This window comes from Heterodontus francisci, chromosome 1 (assembly GCF_036365525.1).
Source record: "Heterodontus francisci isolate sHetFra1 chromosome 1, sHetFra1.hap1, whole genome shotgun sequence".
NCBI classification, from domain to species: domain Eukaryota; kingdom Metazoa; phylum Chordata; class Chondrichthyes; order Heterodontiformes; family Heterodontidae; genus Heterodontus; species Heterodontus francisci.
The window spans coordinates 190,125,980-190,142,566 of record NC_090371.1 but is presented as its reverse complement, the minus strand read 5'-3'; the positions used below and the strand labels follow the sequence as shown (position 1 = coordinate 190,142,566).

At 42.6% G+C, this 16,587-nt stretch overlaps 1 protein-coding gene across 4 annotated transcripts in view; it reads right to left on the bottom strand.

Moving 5' to 3' along the window:
- Window positions 1–16,587, bottom strand: part of LOC137374008 (5'-3' DNA helicase ZGRF1-like) — a 170,655-nt gene that overhangs the window by 119,156 nt on the left and 34,912 nt on the right. For 3 of the 4 annotated variants that reach the window (XM_068039758.1, XM_068039787.1, XM_068039767.1), the window contains exons 9-11: window positions 6,285–6,377; window positions 3,003–3,194; window positions 1,586–1,721 (exon numbers count right to left, since the gene is read on the bottom strand). In XM_068039758.1, coding sequence (XP_067895859.1) covers window positions 1,586–1,721; window positions 3,003–3,194; window positions 6,285–6,377 — 421 coding nt within the window. The remainder of the gene's footprint in view (window positions 1–1,585; window positions 1,722–3,002; window positions 3,195–6,284; window positions 6,378–16,587) is intronic. The other variant, XM_068039778.1, reaches the window with a different exon arrangement.

The window sequence follows — 16,587 nt, the reverse complement described above, 5'->3', positions numbered from 1 at the left end:
ATTCGGTGGTCCGGAGGCTTTTAGCTTGAAGAGGCAGATGACTGGTTCGGATGATCTCTTTGGAGATAGCGATGTGAATGATTTCCTCCAACAGGGTTTCTGAATTGTAGCCGAAGTACGCAAAGGTGTTCAGTCAACAAGCAGGATTTGAAAACTTTCAAGCTGGAATGGAGACAAAGAGAGAGACAGAGAGAGAGAGGGTCCCCCACTTAGGGTCTGCCCATGTCAGAGTCCAGTTGCTTCTCCTCTGCTGCAGAGAAACTACCAGCTTTAAACCACGGATGGGGAGGAGCTTGTCACATGACAGTCACTCAGTGATTCAAACATAGCATTTAGCAGTATTTCTTTTCCTTGCTAAAAGAAAGAGAACAAACAGTTCCCTTAAACTTCCTCGGTCTTGGTTCTTGCTGGGAAATGCACAGACACTTCGTCTCTCTCCTCAGTCCTTTGCAATGTAAGATGCAGTGCAGCAAACTAGATGATCATCTTAAGCTGAAAGGATGACTTTGCGCTACTTGTGTTTTAAAAATGTCTTTTTAAAAATATATAAATTCAGATCTCCAGTCAGTGGATTAAAGAAAATTATCATTCAACAAAATACATTGACCTAACACAACCCTCACCAAAGTCATGAATGACAATCTCTATGATTGTGACCATAAGGCACAAAACTTACCACTGCAGTTACTGAAGTGTGAGGGAATGTCAAGCTTTGATCCTGCAAGTACCTCCCATTACTATGCAGCATGAGAATATGGTTGTCCAATGCTGAAATTAGTTTTCAATCAAATTATAACTAGAATTTCACCTGAGTCAAGAGGTAATAGCATTTCATTCATTCCTTTTTCAATCTAATATTTGCACCGGGGCTGCGCCTTCAGACAAAAACACACAAAGCCTTGGGCTTTGTGTTCATACATGGCACTTCACAAATTTGTCTATCCATACCAGCATTAGCCAGTGTCACAATCACTAAAATAAATGGTTGTCAACCAATCTACTCTCAATTACAGATGTTCTCTCTTATTTAGAAACCAAGATTGGGGGCCTCGGAGAACAATACAGGATACCATTAGGTGTTGAAAAGAATAAAAGAGATGAGGTAAATCAGGAAATAGTGATCAGGTGGTTTATTTATTTTGTCATTTACCTCTCTAGAATAAAACCCATGGGTAATTATAACTGACAGTTGGGTTTTCAAGGGAATAACAAATAATCATCTGATATTGGGTTGTTCTTCAACCAGCATGTATAACCTATACATAATCATAAACAATCTTATTACAAACTTGTTTCAGTTAATGCTTGAAACAGTTTTAATACAAACTGAATGAATGGAACAACAACAATCCTTAATTATATAATGCCTTTAGTGTCTCAAAACATTTCAGAGGCAATTAGTCTATTATAATATATTTATAGATGACAAGTTTATGTATTAATTGCTGATGGTTGTTGCATACAATAACATTCATTCTTGTACTTGATTGGAATTTATAGATATTTTAATGAATTATTCTACCACAGATTTTTATTCCCCAGTCTGATTACAAACTTTACTCTCTTCTGATAACAAGTAACTTACCACTGGTACTCGGTTGGTGGGCTGGCACCGAAAACTCAAGTCCTCCCACATTACTGTGTTGGTTATCCTTGGAACATCGGAGAACATTACTCACAACTGCATCCCCTGAAGGCACCTGTTGCATTGGAGAGTTTACCTTGCAATATAAAAATCCAAACCATTTGAACTGAATTGGATGCAATTTGTGTAATCTACTTTTCAAATATTGACACTACTGAAAATTGAGCATTAACATTTAATTTAGAGAAGTGTTTGATAGGAGTAAAGAACAATACAGGGGTAGTGAGAAACATTTTTTGCATTCAGGTGCAGATATATGTGGACAGTTTGAAATAATTAAAGTGTTACATCCTAAAACAAACATATTAGTTATTTTTACACAAATATTATAAAACAAGTTATTTTCTTGCTCAGTCAAAAGATATGGTATAGGATCACGAGATGTAACCCACACCTTATATAATTCAGATCAAATAGAAAATACACAACAGTGATCAAAAAAATACCAGTTTCAGAAATAATCCACCAAAAATGACCCATGTTTGGCCTACATGATATTAATTATTATCCACTATAAAATAACACTAAACAGTGGACTTAATGTATTTCCTTTAATGAAAAACAGGATAATGCTTTTTTATCTCTACAATGAACAAAGCTCAATAAAATTGCACGAATGCGCAGTGTTGAAATATGGGGCTGAAATTTACTAGCTTGCCGCCGATCTCAGCAGCGAGTCTCTAAGATGGTGGCCCGCATGCGTGGCTTTTACTCCGTGGAGCCACTGCGATATTTAGCATGGAGGCTCATTTACATGGCCTGGGCGGACCGCTCCCCCTGATGACGTGGAAGGGGTGGGCGCTCCATCCCCGACAACAGCGTCCGGCGCCACTGCGCAGGTGCCATTTTTAAAGGGCTTAAAACCCTTACTGACATTTTTAATTTTTAAAGCAACAGTGCATTCTAAAATAATAAAAATAATTGCAGAAATCTTTCCAGCCCCTCTCCCATCCCCCACCCTGATAGCCTTACCTATCATTTGTGCCCTCCCCCCACCACACCAAAATACTTACCTTGCGTTTCTGACCCTCCCACCCAAAAGGTCAGGAACATTTACCTTCATCCCTTCCCATCACCCCCTCGATTAATCAGGTAAGTTTTTCCCCTCCCCACCCCTCCCCCCACAGTGAAATACTTACCTCATCCCCCTCCCCAACAGTGTCCCACATCTTCATCCCAGACACATATGGCCTCCTCAGAAAAATAGACATTTTTACTCTTATTATGGAAACTTGACGCATCAATTGGTGGATCTGAAATCTTTTTTAAATTGTTCAAATATAAATCTAACTAATTATGTACACTTCATAGAAAAACACTGCACTTGAAAACTATATCATCCTCACGTTATCATTACCTGAAACAATGTAGCCAGCATTGAATTCCTTGGTAAAGGTGGTGATACAAAACTAGCATCTGTGGTGAGGCATCCTGGAACTTGATGGAAAGGATCAAAGTGTTCTTCAAACTCTAACTCATCCTGAGAGACTCTGACTACCGTACCACTGGATGCAGAGCCCTTCACCTGGTGCCCTCTAAATTCAGCTGGCTGCAGAAAAGTGCCAAACTCTTTACAGAAATTTACGAAATATCAGAACAAAGATCTGATTTTAAGAGCATTTTCTCTAAGACAGTTAAACTTCATCAAACCACAAAAGAAAATTGCAAATTGGTTTCTATTCTAAATTTTAAAAGTACATAAAATTACATCAAACCTTCCTGATACCAATGCAGTGACCATGTAATTGTCAAGGCATAAAAACCAGTGGATCTGAACCTTGATTCCAAGTCTTTCTTGAGTGATCTGATCCCAGTCGGGGCATCAGCTTGGTTTTACAGTTGGCCTCAGTGCCCCGAACAAGGGAAAGGGAGAGAGGGAAAAAAAATCAGCCAGGATATCCAGTGTCCCTTGTGGAAAAGTGTGAATTTGGACATCAGGTGAGAAAACTATTGAGTTCTCCATGTTGGAATTGCCTGCCAATCGCCCATCGCTCCTGCGTTCACTGACCTGGTTTCCAGTGCGCCAATCCCTCAATTTTAAAATTCTCATCTTTGTGTTCAAATTCCTCCATGGCCTCGCCCCTCCCTACCTCTGTAACCCCCTGCAGTCCTACAACCCTCCGAGATCTCTGCCTTCCTCCAACTCTAGCTTCTTACGCATCCCCGATTTTAATCACTCCACCATTGGCGGCCATGCCTTCAGCTGCCTAGGCGCTAAATGCTGGAATTACCTCCTGAACCTCTCCTGCCTCTCTACCTCTCCTTCTTTAAGACGTCCCTTAAATCCTACCTCTTTGACCAAGTTTTTGGTCATCTGTTTCAATACTTCCTTATGTGGCTCAGTGCTAAATTTTGTTTGATAATGCTGCTGTGAAGTGCCTTGGGATGTTTTACTACATTAAAGGCGCTATATAAATACAGCTGTTGCTGTTGCTAATATTAACCCTAATCATCATAAATGGTTTTTTGGGTAAGGTACCAGAGGTTTGCTGAAACCCAAAAAATGTTCTCTCAAAAGGAAAACGGCTAACACACCAATTTATCAAATGGAAAGGAAATTTGGGAGAGGTGTTTAACAGTGGCCAATTCAATATTGACCGTTTTATACTATCACCAAAAGTTAAAAGAGGAGGAAGAGGAAGGAAATGGGCCAGAACAAAAGGATGGCCAATTTTTGAAGGTACCAGGGCTCTGATATGTGTGAGAAATTACAACCAAGTATAAGTGGGCCCCTTCAGAAGAGGAGCAAAAGAAGAGTTAGATGGAAAACAAGACGTTTTTCTATTTTGACCTATTACGTAGATCAGGATTTTACTTTAATGCAATTTTTTTTATACTTGTTACGCATTCAGGTCTTACCTGAGCTATTATCTCAGATACAGCTGCACTGGTCACTCCTGTAAATGGTCTGAGCATCTTACATTTAGAAGTGTAATCATATGGCCCAATATTTAACTTAAATAGCATAACAACTTGCATTTATATAGCATTTTTAATGTAGTAAAATGTCTTGAGGCACTTCACAGGAGCACTATCAGGCAAAACTGACCTACGGATGTACCAACATGACCACCTTATAATCTAAACTGGATATTTGTCTTTTGCATATGCCCTCACATATGCCTGTCCAATCATTTTGAAGGTGGACTCAGTATGATTAGGACAGACACAAATCATTAAGATGTTTTATTTTTCAGATGGCAAAATAAGAACATAAGAAATAGCAGCAGGAGTTGCCCATTCAGACCGCTCCACCATTCAATGAGATCATGGCTGATCTTCTACTTCAACACCATTTTCCTGCACTATCCCCATATCCCTTGATGTTTTTAATATGTAGAAATCTATCGATCTCAGTCTTGAACATACTCAATGACAGAGCCTCCGTAGCCCTCTGGGACAGAGAATTCCAAAGATTCACCACCCTTTGAGTGAAGAAATTCCTCCTCATCTCAGTCCTAAATGGCCTGCCCTTATTGTGAGACTGTGTCCCCTGGTTCTAGACTCTCCTCTGGAAACATCCTTCCTGCATCTACCATGGCGAGCCCTGTAAGAATTTTGTATGTTTGAATTAGATTACCCCTCATTCTTCTAAACTCCAGAGAATAAAGGTTCAGTCTATTTAAGCTTTCCTCATAGGACAATCCCTCCATCCCAGGAATTAGTTTGGTGAACCTTCATTGCCATAGAGGGAGTGCAAGTATATTTTTCCTTCAGTAAGGAGACCAAAACTGCACACAACACTCCAGGTACACTTTCACCAAGGCTCTATATAATTGCAGTGAGACATCTCTACTCTTATACTGAAATCCTCTTGTAATAAATGCCAACATACCATTTGCCTTCTTAATTGCTTGCTGCACCTGCATGTTAGCTTTCAGTGACTCATGAACAAGGACACCCAAGTCCCTTTGAAGTTCAACACTTCCCAGACTCTCACCATTTAAGAAATACTCTGCATTTCTGTTTTTCCTACCAAAGTGGATAATCTCACATTTCTCTACATTGTATTCCATCTGCCAAATTTCTTTGCCCACTCCAAATCTTAGCCTCTCCAAATCCCCTTGAAGCATCTTTGCAGCCTCCTCACAACTCACACTTACACCTAGTTGTGTGTCATCTGCAAACTTGGAAGTGTGACTTGGAACAGACAGAGTAATAGATGTGATCAGATTCCCTTAATTCAATCAATTCAAGCTGTTTTCAGTTAAAGGTACAAAGGAATATGTTATGCTTCCCTAAATCAATGGGTGATCTTGCTCATCTTAAAAAGATATCAAACTATACTCCTGCATTTTAATCTTCAGTGTCTGACAACTGTCTGCCCTAGGAACTTTCTGTTTGAGTCCTGACTGATGATTTGGGCCTGATTTTAACTCACTCAAAACCAGTTCATTTAAACAGAGTTAAAATCAGGTTCAATGTGTCTCTTTATCTCTATTTTTAACCTCTCATGTACACAATCAGAGGAGAGAGTCTATGCCAGGCAACCCCAGCCAAGTACCTGCCAACAAACTGGGTATGAGGTGTCTATCGATTACCAAATTGATAACTGGTTCCAGTCTTTAATATTTGAACAGGAGTAAAGATTTTCAAAGATCTTTTAAAATAATAAATAAATGTGCAATCTTATTGCTACCTGTAGTGTTCTCAGCGGTCTGTCAGATGCTGTCATTTTTTCAAGCCAGTTGTTATCTATTTGCTTTTCGAGCGTTTCAACACATCCTGCAGCCTAAAGTTTAAGTTTGGAGAAGAAAAGAGAGAACATTTTATGGAACTAATTTGTTTCAAAGCTTGGCTAGGGCAGTGTTGTCCAATACATTAGCGACTAGCTACATGTGTCAAATTGCATTTCTGATTAGTAAGCAAAAACAAGTAATAAACACTTTATCATTGGCCATGGGATCTCAATACTCATGTTTGCACAGAGTACATATGTGAACTTTAACCTTTTTGCATGTTTGTTAGTAAAATTGATGAAAAAAAGTGTGCACATGTTTTTTGATCATTGTGAGTGCTTTACATCCTGGAACTCCCTTCCTAACAGCACTGTGGGTATACCTACCCCAAATGGACTGCAGCGGTTCAAGAAGGCAGCTCACCACCACCTTCTCAAGGGCAATTAGGGATGGGCAATAAATGCTGGCCTGGCCAGCGATACCCACATCCCATGAATGAATTTAAAAAAAACATCCCTGGTTATGAAATTGTGATAGATGTTTGCAAAAAATTTTACATATGTGAAGTACATTTACCTGTATTCTGTGATGGTATGTAAGGCTTTTACTGATAAAATTAATCCATGTGGCTGCAACAAAGTCGTTGCCACCCTAGTCACATCTGTAGATAGTCAGCAATTTCTGTTGGACAACACTGGTTTAGGATATATGGGGCTAATCACAAAACATTTAAAGGATATTATTACAATGCAAATTACTTCACATGCTGTATGTTTATCTTAAATATTCTATCCTGCGCTGATGGATGAAAGGAAGGAAGGATTAAAGGATGAAAGGAAGGATGAAAGAAAGGAAGGATGGAAGAAAGGAAGGAAAAGACAGACAGACTTGCATTTGCAAAGCACTTTTCACAACCCCAGGATACTCCAAGGTGCTTTACAGCCAATTAAGCACTTCTGAACAGTTCTCAATGTTGCAGCAGTCAATTTATACACAATAATCAAATGATTTGTGCTTTTTTAGGTGATGCTGATTGAGGGATTAAATACAAGTATTGGTTGATTTTGGTATTTGGTGAAAAAAATTCTCTTAAAATTGCTATGATATGCCCTATATACTTTTGGTTAGCAATATTATGCAAATGAGCACATATTGGCCTGAATTTTACGAGCCGGGGTCACAGCGGGCCCATAAAATTCTGCAGGGAGAGGCCCGCCTCAACTCCCAACGTCGAGAAGGGCCCGCTGCATATTACCAGCGGTAGGGGGACCTCAGTGCAACCCCAATGCCGCCTGGCAGTGGGGCCTTCATCTACATATTCAAATTAGCCTAAATTATATGTAAATTCACTTACCTGCTGGCGACAGCCGTCACTCGCCGATTTTACGGCCTCCGTTCGTACCTCACATGCCTTTGGAACTCCATACAGAGTTCAAAGGCGAGAACCTGGTGGGGAGGGTGGAGGAATAACATTTTCAGGGCGGGAGGGACGGGGGACCAGGGAAAACACTTTTGATTGGGGATGTGGGGTTGGTGGGAAGGGGTTGAAGGGCAAAAGTTAAAAGGCTGGGGGGGTAAAGTTCGGGTAGGGAAAAAGGCAAGTTTTGATAATATCGGACAATGAAATGACCATTGAGGGGGTTGGGGAAGGGCCTCCATATCATTATTGTTTGTTAATAAAAAATAAATGAATACAGAACCTTTAAAAATTAAAATTAATTCTAAGGGCTTGGAGCCCTTTAAAAATGGCGCTAACGACTGCACAGTGGCGCAGGACGCCGTTGCCGGGGACGCGGCGGCCGCTCCCTCTACATCATCAGAGGTGGCCACGCCGACCCCTCTGTTTAAATCAGCTCCTGCATGTAATATTGCGGGGGCTGTGCGGCGGCACTTCCACATCTGCCGCTCTTGGAGCACAGTGCACTAATAAAATCCAGCCCATTGTCTCTTCTTCCTTTCAGTCTTCTCACTATAGGTGCTATTTCCTTAGCTGAGAGAACTAGCAGGTATCCTACTGTCAGGCTGCCTGTTAACACCATTCAAAGGTGTGTGACAGCAGGTAAGGTTAACTCATCCTCCAACTCACTGCCTTTGTGGAGAAATCAAATGGGCTCTACTAAATATGTATGAGAATAGGAAGACATCATTTGAGAACAACAGGAGGATATGGCTCTGTATTTCTACTCCATCGCGCTGGTAGTTGCTGCTCAAATATGCTGGCATCATCTGGTTTCAAAATACGATCATTTGCATGGGTATTACTAACCAAAAGGATATATGGCACACCATAGTAATTTTTATTTTAATATTGGCTAAATTTTGCTTTAATAATAAGTGAGGACATCAGTGCTCTGTGTTATTATGGGGTAAATCAGACAGCAACTTTTGGCTTCTGCACATGTGCAGTTAAACACGGAAATTTAGAAGTTGATGTTGGAAATACCCTGCTTCTCCAGAGGTCACGGTGTTGTAGTCCTTGCTGACAGATTCAGCATTGAACTGACTGCAATGGCATGAACTTGCTGGACTTACCCACTAGCTTCCCAGTAAAGACGGCTGAAAAAGTTAAGGTTGGTGCATTCAAGTGTGAGTGAGTTCATAACAGCATGAGAAGTGATAGTTACTTATCTCTCTGACCCTAAAAAATTTATTTTATAAGTGTAGAGTCTCATTCTCGAGGAAAATTAATGTTGGAGATTTTTTTTAAAGTATTTTTTCCCTTAATCCATTTGTATTTCCGAATCCCTATTTCACTTTCTTATATCATTTGAATCCAATTTATATTTCCTGCATTAGACTTCCTGGCTTGAATCCTGTGTTATCTCAAAGAAGATTCTTCAATCTGATTGACTGAAGAGTCTCGTTGTTTCTTGCCCCACTCACAAATGCCACCGATCCCTGACAAAAGGTGCTCGATTGGAACAGACACCAAATGACAGGAAGTCTCCAGTCTGTCAAATCTTTGTAGGCAGCTGTCAGTGAGGTGAATGATGAGTGCCATCCCTTTGTCACTGACTGCAATATCCAGGTCATTAAGTGGCAGAACAATACAAAATTGACTCTGATATTTGCTGGGAACGTGGAAATTGCACTTGTGGCCAACATGCAACTGATTTTTAAAAGCCCAATGCAACCTCCTGCAAATTTGGTTCCACAAACAATGGCAAACTCACCCTTAGAATGACTACATGGCAGAGCTTTCCTGATGACTTGGTGGCTAAAGTCACTGGCCAGTATGTTACTGAGCCAAACAGGCCAGAAAATCACAGGTTCAGTCTTGGTCTGCACTGAGTTAGGTGACTGCACTTGGGGTACTATAATTTGCCTCAGCACTCTGACTCCTGATTACTGTCCTCTGGAAATTGCACAAATAAACAATGTGTGAGAATAGGATGAGTCTCAGATGTGATGTTCTCCATGGTCAAACCGCCTAACATTCGCTCTCAGATAAGGAACACAGCAACAGTAAGCATCTTCAGGAGAAAAGAAATTGGAGAGAGAAAAATATACTGACAAAACAAAATTTTAAAAATACTCCAGATTTTCTACGCATCTTTAACACCACCCTTCCTACTCCAATTCATTCAAATGGGCTCAATTACAGCTGAATATTAGAAAAAATTATAACAGGCTTTGAGCAAACAACTAAATATCAACATTTTTAGAAATTTAAATTTAGTAATGGAATTTACATTGACTACTCCCAGACCTCTCTCTCAGACAGACACACAAAAGCTTTACATTATAAATACTGTACACTAGAACAGGAATGAATCATTAACATCTGTACATATCTGAACATTGCTACTTATTTAGATATATCCATGGCTTTTGGAGAACATGCAGTAGGGTTATCCTTTTGAAGTTAGGGGCTACGATACATTGTTGGGGCAAAGAAGATGGAGTTTTAAATTGCATCTGGTCCACACTATACATTCTCTGAGTATTGGTTTTGACACATGGTGGGCAGCACAGTGGCCCAGTGGTTAGCACCGCAGCCTCACAGCTCCAGTGACCCGGGTTCAGTTCTGGGTACTGCCTGTTCAGAGTTTGCAAGTTCTCTCTGTGACGGCGTGGGTTTCTGTTGGGTGCTTCGGTTTCCTCCCACAGCCAAAGACTTGCAGGTTGAGAGGTAAATTGGCCATTGTAAATTGCCCCTAGTGTAGGAGGATGGTGGGCTGTGGTAGGGAATATGGGATTAATGTAGGGTTAGTATAAATGGGTGCTTGTTGGTTGACACAGACTCGGTGGGCCGAAGGGCCTGTTTCAGTGCTGTATCTCTCTATGACCTGGTGCAAAACGTGTACAGAAGTTAATGGTGCAATCCTGGTATCATTTGTCATTCCTAAAATTAATCAGCCAAAACTTTCACCCAAAGATACAAAACAAAATTCAGAATAATGATTTAAAAAATCAAAAAATATATTAAATGCAACTTGCCTTTCAAAACAAAAAAAACTTTTTTTTATTAAACCATTGCAATTTTGTCAGTTCAAGTGCATCCCAAACAGTTCTGGCTCTTCACCACCAGGGGACTCTCTATTCAGGTCGACCATAATGCTGGACGGAGAATTTCCTCCAGGCAGCTCTGTTGCCATGTTTTTACTGGAAATCTTTACAGCACACTTCCAGCAAAATTACAGCAGCAAAGCAGGAGCAGCTCTGAGGAATTTCCTGGCCAATAATTTTAATATAAACAATAGCTTCACATGTAAAAGTGTACTGATATAGAATTTTTTCTTTAAACTTTATTTTAAAAAGAAAAGACAAAGCAATTATCAGAAGATTTTTTTTTTAAACTCTTTTATTCAATTTTCTCCCTTTCTCTTCTGAAGACAAAAGCCTGCTGGGATGCACACAGCCCTCCGGCATCCTGCCCAAGAGACAATCCTTCACATTAGGTGGGAAGTCATTTGACAGTCTCTGTCCTGTCCTCATGCTCCAGTCACATTTTCTGGCAAGGATTAGTAGTCAGCAATCAGGAGTGGGAACCCCATCGATTATTTTTCTTTTCCCAAGTACAGGGACACCAGGTCAGTTGCAGCATTCCTACTGTTTCCATGGGTAAAGCCAGCTAATTCAACAGAATGGGAATCTGGGACCTTATGGACTTTGAGGCAAATATTGTCACATCTGGAGTTTTGTGTGCAGTTTTGGTTTCCTTATCTGAGGAAGGATGTTCTTGCCATGGAGGGTGTGCAAAGAAGATTTACTAGGCTGATTCCTGGGATGGCAGGATTGACGTATGAAGAGAGATTGGTTCGACTGGGCCTATATTCACTAGAGTTCAGAAGGAGAGGGGATCTCATAGAAACCTATAAAAGTCTAACAGGACTAGACAGGCTAGATGCAGGGAGGATGTCCCCGATGGCTGGGGAGCCCAGAACCAGGGGTCACAGTCTCAGGATACGGGGTATGCCATTTAGAACTGAGATGAGGAGAAATTTCGTCACTCAGAGGGTGGTGAACCTGTGGAATTCTCGACCGCAGAAGGCAGTGGAGGCCAAGTCATTAAATATATTCAAGAAGGAGGAGATTGATATATTTCTTAATGCCAAAGGTATTAAGGGATATGGGGAGAAAGCAGGAATATGGTACAGAATTAGACGACCAGCCATGATCTTTTTTGAATGGCAAAGCAGGCCCGAAGGGCCGAATAGCCTACACCTTCTCCTATTTTCTATGTCCTTTACTTGCTACACTATCAGGAGCATTGGAAGAAATTATTAATCAGATTTCTTAAAAATTCATTCAAGGGATGTGGGCAATACTAGCAAGAACAGAATTTACTGCTCATCCCTAATTGCCCTTGAGAAGGTTATGATGAGCTGCCTTCTCAACGACAATTGAGTGGTTTGCTAGGCCATTTCAGAGGGCAGTTAAGAGTCAACCACATTGGCTCTGGAGTCACATGTAGGCCATACTGGGTAAGGATGGAAGACTTCCTTCCCTAAACGGGCATTTGTGAATCCGATGGGTTTTTTATGACAATCCTGTAATTTATTGGTCACCATGACTGATAGCAGCTTTTTTACTCCAAATTTTATTCAATTAAATTTAAATTCCCCACCTGCAACGATGGGATTTGAACTCATGGCTGGGATTTAACCCTGGGTGGATGGGAGCCAGCCACCGACTGAAAAGTAGGTGGCGAACCCGCTTCCGCCTCGCCTAAGAATCCGACCTATATTTTGCGGGTCGCCGGGTTTCAATTGGTGTGAGGTAGGAAGTACTGCCAAATAGAGCTGCCGGCCAATCAGTGGGCTGGCAGCGCCACCAGGAGCAGTGACAACTGCTGGGACTACAGCCCGGCTCCAAAAAGATGATGTTGGGGATCCCGGAACAAAGGTAACTTTTGGTTGCCTCGCCAGGGGTAATTGGTTGGGCCCCGGCGAGGCAAGGGGAGTGGACTGAGGGGACGGGGGGGGGGGGGAGGGGGGGTGTTGTGTGTTAGGGGTGGTTGGGCAGCGGTGGCGGCCCTCTATCGGGAACAGGGTGCCCTATCATGCGGGACCCCCTCCCCCACCTGTCAGAGAGCCATCTGCTTTTGTCAGGCGGCTTCTCTCGGGTCTAGGATGCCCACTTGACACGGGTAAAGTCCCTGTGGAGGCAGGCGAGGGCCCTTAAGTGACTGTTAACTGGCCATTTAAGGGCCTCGATTGGCCAGGGGCGGACAGGCCATTTCTCGCCACCACCGCCCTACGTAAAGTGGGAGCAGAGGTGACAGCGGATCAGGAAGAGCCCCCGGAGTCTCCCGCTCCATGTTACGCCACCCCTCCCCGCCACCATCCCACTCGCGTAAAATTCAGCGTAAAAATGTCTCTGAATCATTGGTCCATCCCTCTGGATTACGAATCCAGTAACATAACCAGTATGCTACCATACCCTATTACATCAACACAAATTAAACAGCAGTGCTTAAACTGTAAGAAAATTATGAATTTCCCTGTGTGGGTAATTGAACTGCATAGAAACATAGAAAATAGGAGCAGGAGGAGGCCATTCGGCCCTTCGAGCCTGCTCCGCCATTGATTATCATCATGGCTGATCATCCAACTCAGGAACCTGTTCCCGCTTTCGCCCCATACCTTTTGATCCCTTTAGACCCAACAGCTATATCTAACTCCTTCTTGAAAACATACAATGTTTTGGCCTCAACTGCTTTCTGTGGTAGCGAATTCCACAGGCTCATCACTCTCTGGGTGAAGAGATTTCTCCTCATCTTGGTCCTGAAAGGTTTACCCCGTATCCTTAGACTATGACCCCTGGTTCTGGACTCCCCCACCATCGGGAACATCCTTCCTGCATCCACCCTGTCAAGTCCTGTTAGAATTTTATAGGTTCTATGAGATTCCCCCTCACTCTTCTCTGAACTCCAGCGAATATAATCCTAAATGACTCAATCTCTCCTCGTACGTCAGTCCCGCATCCCAGGAATCAGTCTGGTAAACCTTTGCTGCACTCCCTCTATAGTAAGAACTTCCTTTCTCAGATAAGGAGACCAAAACTGCACACAATATTCCAGATGTGGCCTCATCAAGGCCCTGTATAATTGCAGTTAGACATCCCTGCTCCTGTACTCGAATCCTCTCGCTATGAAGGCCAACATACCATTTGCCTTTTTACCACCTGTTGCACCTGCATGCTTACCTTCAGCGACTGGTGTACGAGAACACCCAGGTCTCACTGCATATTCCCCTCTCTCAGTCTATAGCCGTTCAGATATAATCTGCCTTCCTGTTTTTGCTACCAAAGTGGATAACCTCACATTTATCCACATTATACTGCATCTGCATGCATTTGCCCACTCATTCAACTTATCCAAATCATCCTGAAGCCTCTCTGCATTATCCTCACAACTCACCCTCCACCCAGTTTTGTGTCATCTGCAAATTTGGAGATATTACATTTAGTTCCCTCATCGAAATCATGAATGTATATTGTGAATAGCTGGGGTCCCAGCACCGATCCCTGCGGTACCCCACGAGTCACTGCCTGCCATTCGAAAAAAGACCCATTTATCCCTACTCTTTGTTCCTGTCTGCTAACCAATTTTCTATCCATCGCAATACACAACCCCCAATCCATGCGCTTTAATTTACATGCTAATCTCTTATGTGGGACTTTGTCGAAAGCCTTCTGAAAGTCCAAAAAAACCACATCCAATGGCTCCCCCTCATCAACTCTACTAGTTACATTCTCGAAGAATTCTAGTAGATTTGTCAAGCATGATTTCCCTTTCGTAAATCCATGCTGACTCTGCCCGATTCTACCACTGTTCGCCAAGTGCTCTGCTATTAAATCATTGATAATGGACTCTCGAATTTTCCCCACTACCAACATCAGATTGACTGGTCTATAATTCCCTGCTTTCTCTCTATTTCCCTTTTTAAATAGTGGGGTTACATTAGCTACCCTCCAATCTGGAGGAACTGTTCCAGAGTCGATAGAATCCTGGAAGATGACCACCAATGCATCCACTATTTCAAGGACCACTTTCTTAAGTACTCTGGGATGCATACCATCAGGCCCTGGGGTTTATCAGCCTTCAATCCCATCAATTTCCCCAACACCATTTCTCTACTAATACTGATTTCCTTCAGTTCTCCCTCTCACTAAACCCTGTGTTCCCCAACATTTCTGGTATGATATTGTGTCCTCCTTTGTGAAGACAGAACTAAAGTATGCATTTAGTTGCTAAAATAAAAGAAAAATACTGCGGATGCTGGAAATCTGAAAGAAAAACAAGAAATGCTGGAATCACTCAGCAGGTCTGGCAGCATCTGTGGAAAGAGAAGCAGAGTTAACGTTTCGGGTCAGTGACCCTTCTTCGGAACTAACAAATATTAGAAAAGTCACAGATTATAAACAAGTGAGGTGGGGGTGGGGCAAGAGATAACAAAGGAGAAGGTGCAGATTGGACCAGGCCACATCGCTGACCAAAAGGTCACGGAGCAAAGGCAAACAATATGTTAATGGTGTGTGTTGAAAGTCAAAGCATTAGTACAGATTAGGTGTGAATACACTGAATATTGAACAGCAGCAAGTGCAAACCTGAAAAAAAACAGTGGGTAAGCAAACTGAACAAACTAAGATGAAATGAAATAAATGCAAAAAAGATAGTAAAAAATGTAAAAAAGAATGTAAAAAAAAGAAGAAAAAATAACTAAAAATGAAAGTAAAATGGGGGGCTGTCATGCTCTGAAATTATTGAACTCAATGTTCAGTCCGGCAGGCTGTAGTGTGCCTAATCGGTAGATGAGATGCTGTTCCTCGAGCTTGCGTTGATGTTCACTGGAACACTGCAGCAATCCAGGACAGAGATGTGAGCATGAGAGCAGGGGTAGTGTTGAAATGGCAAGCAACGGAAGCTCAGGGTCCTGCTTGCGGACTGAGCGGAGATATTCCGCAAAAGCGGATCACCCAGTCTGTGCTTGGTCTCCCAAATGTAGAGGAGACCACACTGTGAGCAGCGAATACAGCATACCACATTGAAAGAAGTACAAGTAAATCGCTGCTTCACCTGAAAGGAGTGTTTGGGCCTGGGATAGTGAGGAGAGGGGAGGTAAATGGGCAGGTATTACACCTCCTGCGATTGCAGGGAAGGTGCCCTGGGACGGGGACAGGGTGGTGGGGGTAATGGAGGAGTGGACCAGGGTGTCGCGGAGGGAACGATCCCTTCGGGGGATCTTTATCAACTTTGCTTCCAATTTCCACCCTTCTCTCACCTTTACATGGTCCATCTCTGACACTTCCCTTCCCTTCCTCGACTTCTCTGTCTCCATCTCTGGGATAGGTTGTCTACCAATATCCATTATAAGCCCACCGACTCCCACAGCTACCTCGACTACACTTCTTCACACCCTACCTCCTGTTAGGACTCCATTCCATTCTCCCAGTTTCTCCGTCTCCGACGCATCTGCTCTGATGATGCTACCTTCCATGACGGTGCTTCTGATATGACCTCCTTTTCCTCAACCGAGCATATCCCCCACTGTGGTTGACAGGGCCCTCAACCGTGTCCGACCCATTCCCCGCACCTCTACCCTCACCCCTTCCCCTCCCTCCCAGAATCGTGACAGGGTTCCCCTTGTCCTCACTTTTCATCCCACCAGCCTCCATATCCAAAGGATCATCCTCCGCCATTTTTCGCCACCTCCAGCGTGATGCCACTACCAGTCGCATCTTCCCCTCCTTCCCGTCAGCATTCCGAAGGATCGTTCCCTCCGCGGCACCCTGGTCCACTCTTCCATTACCCCCACA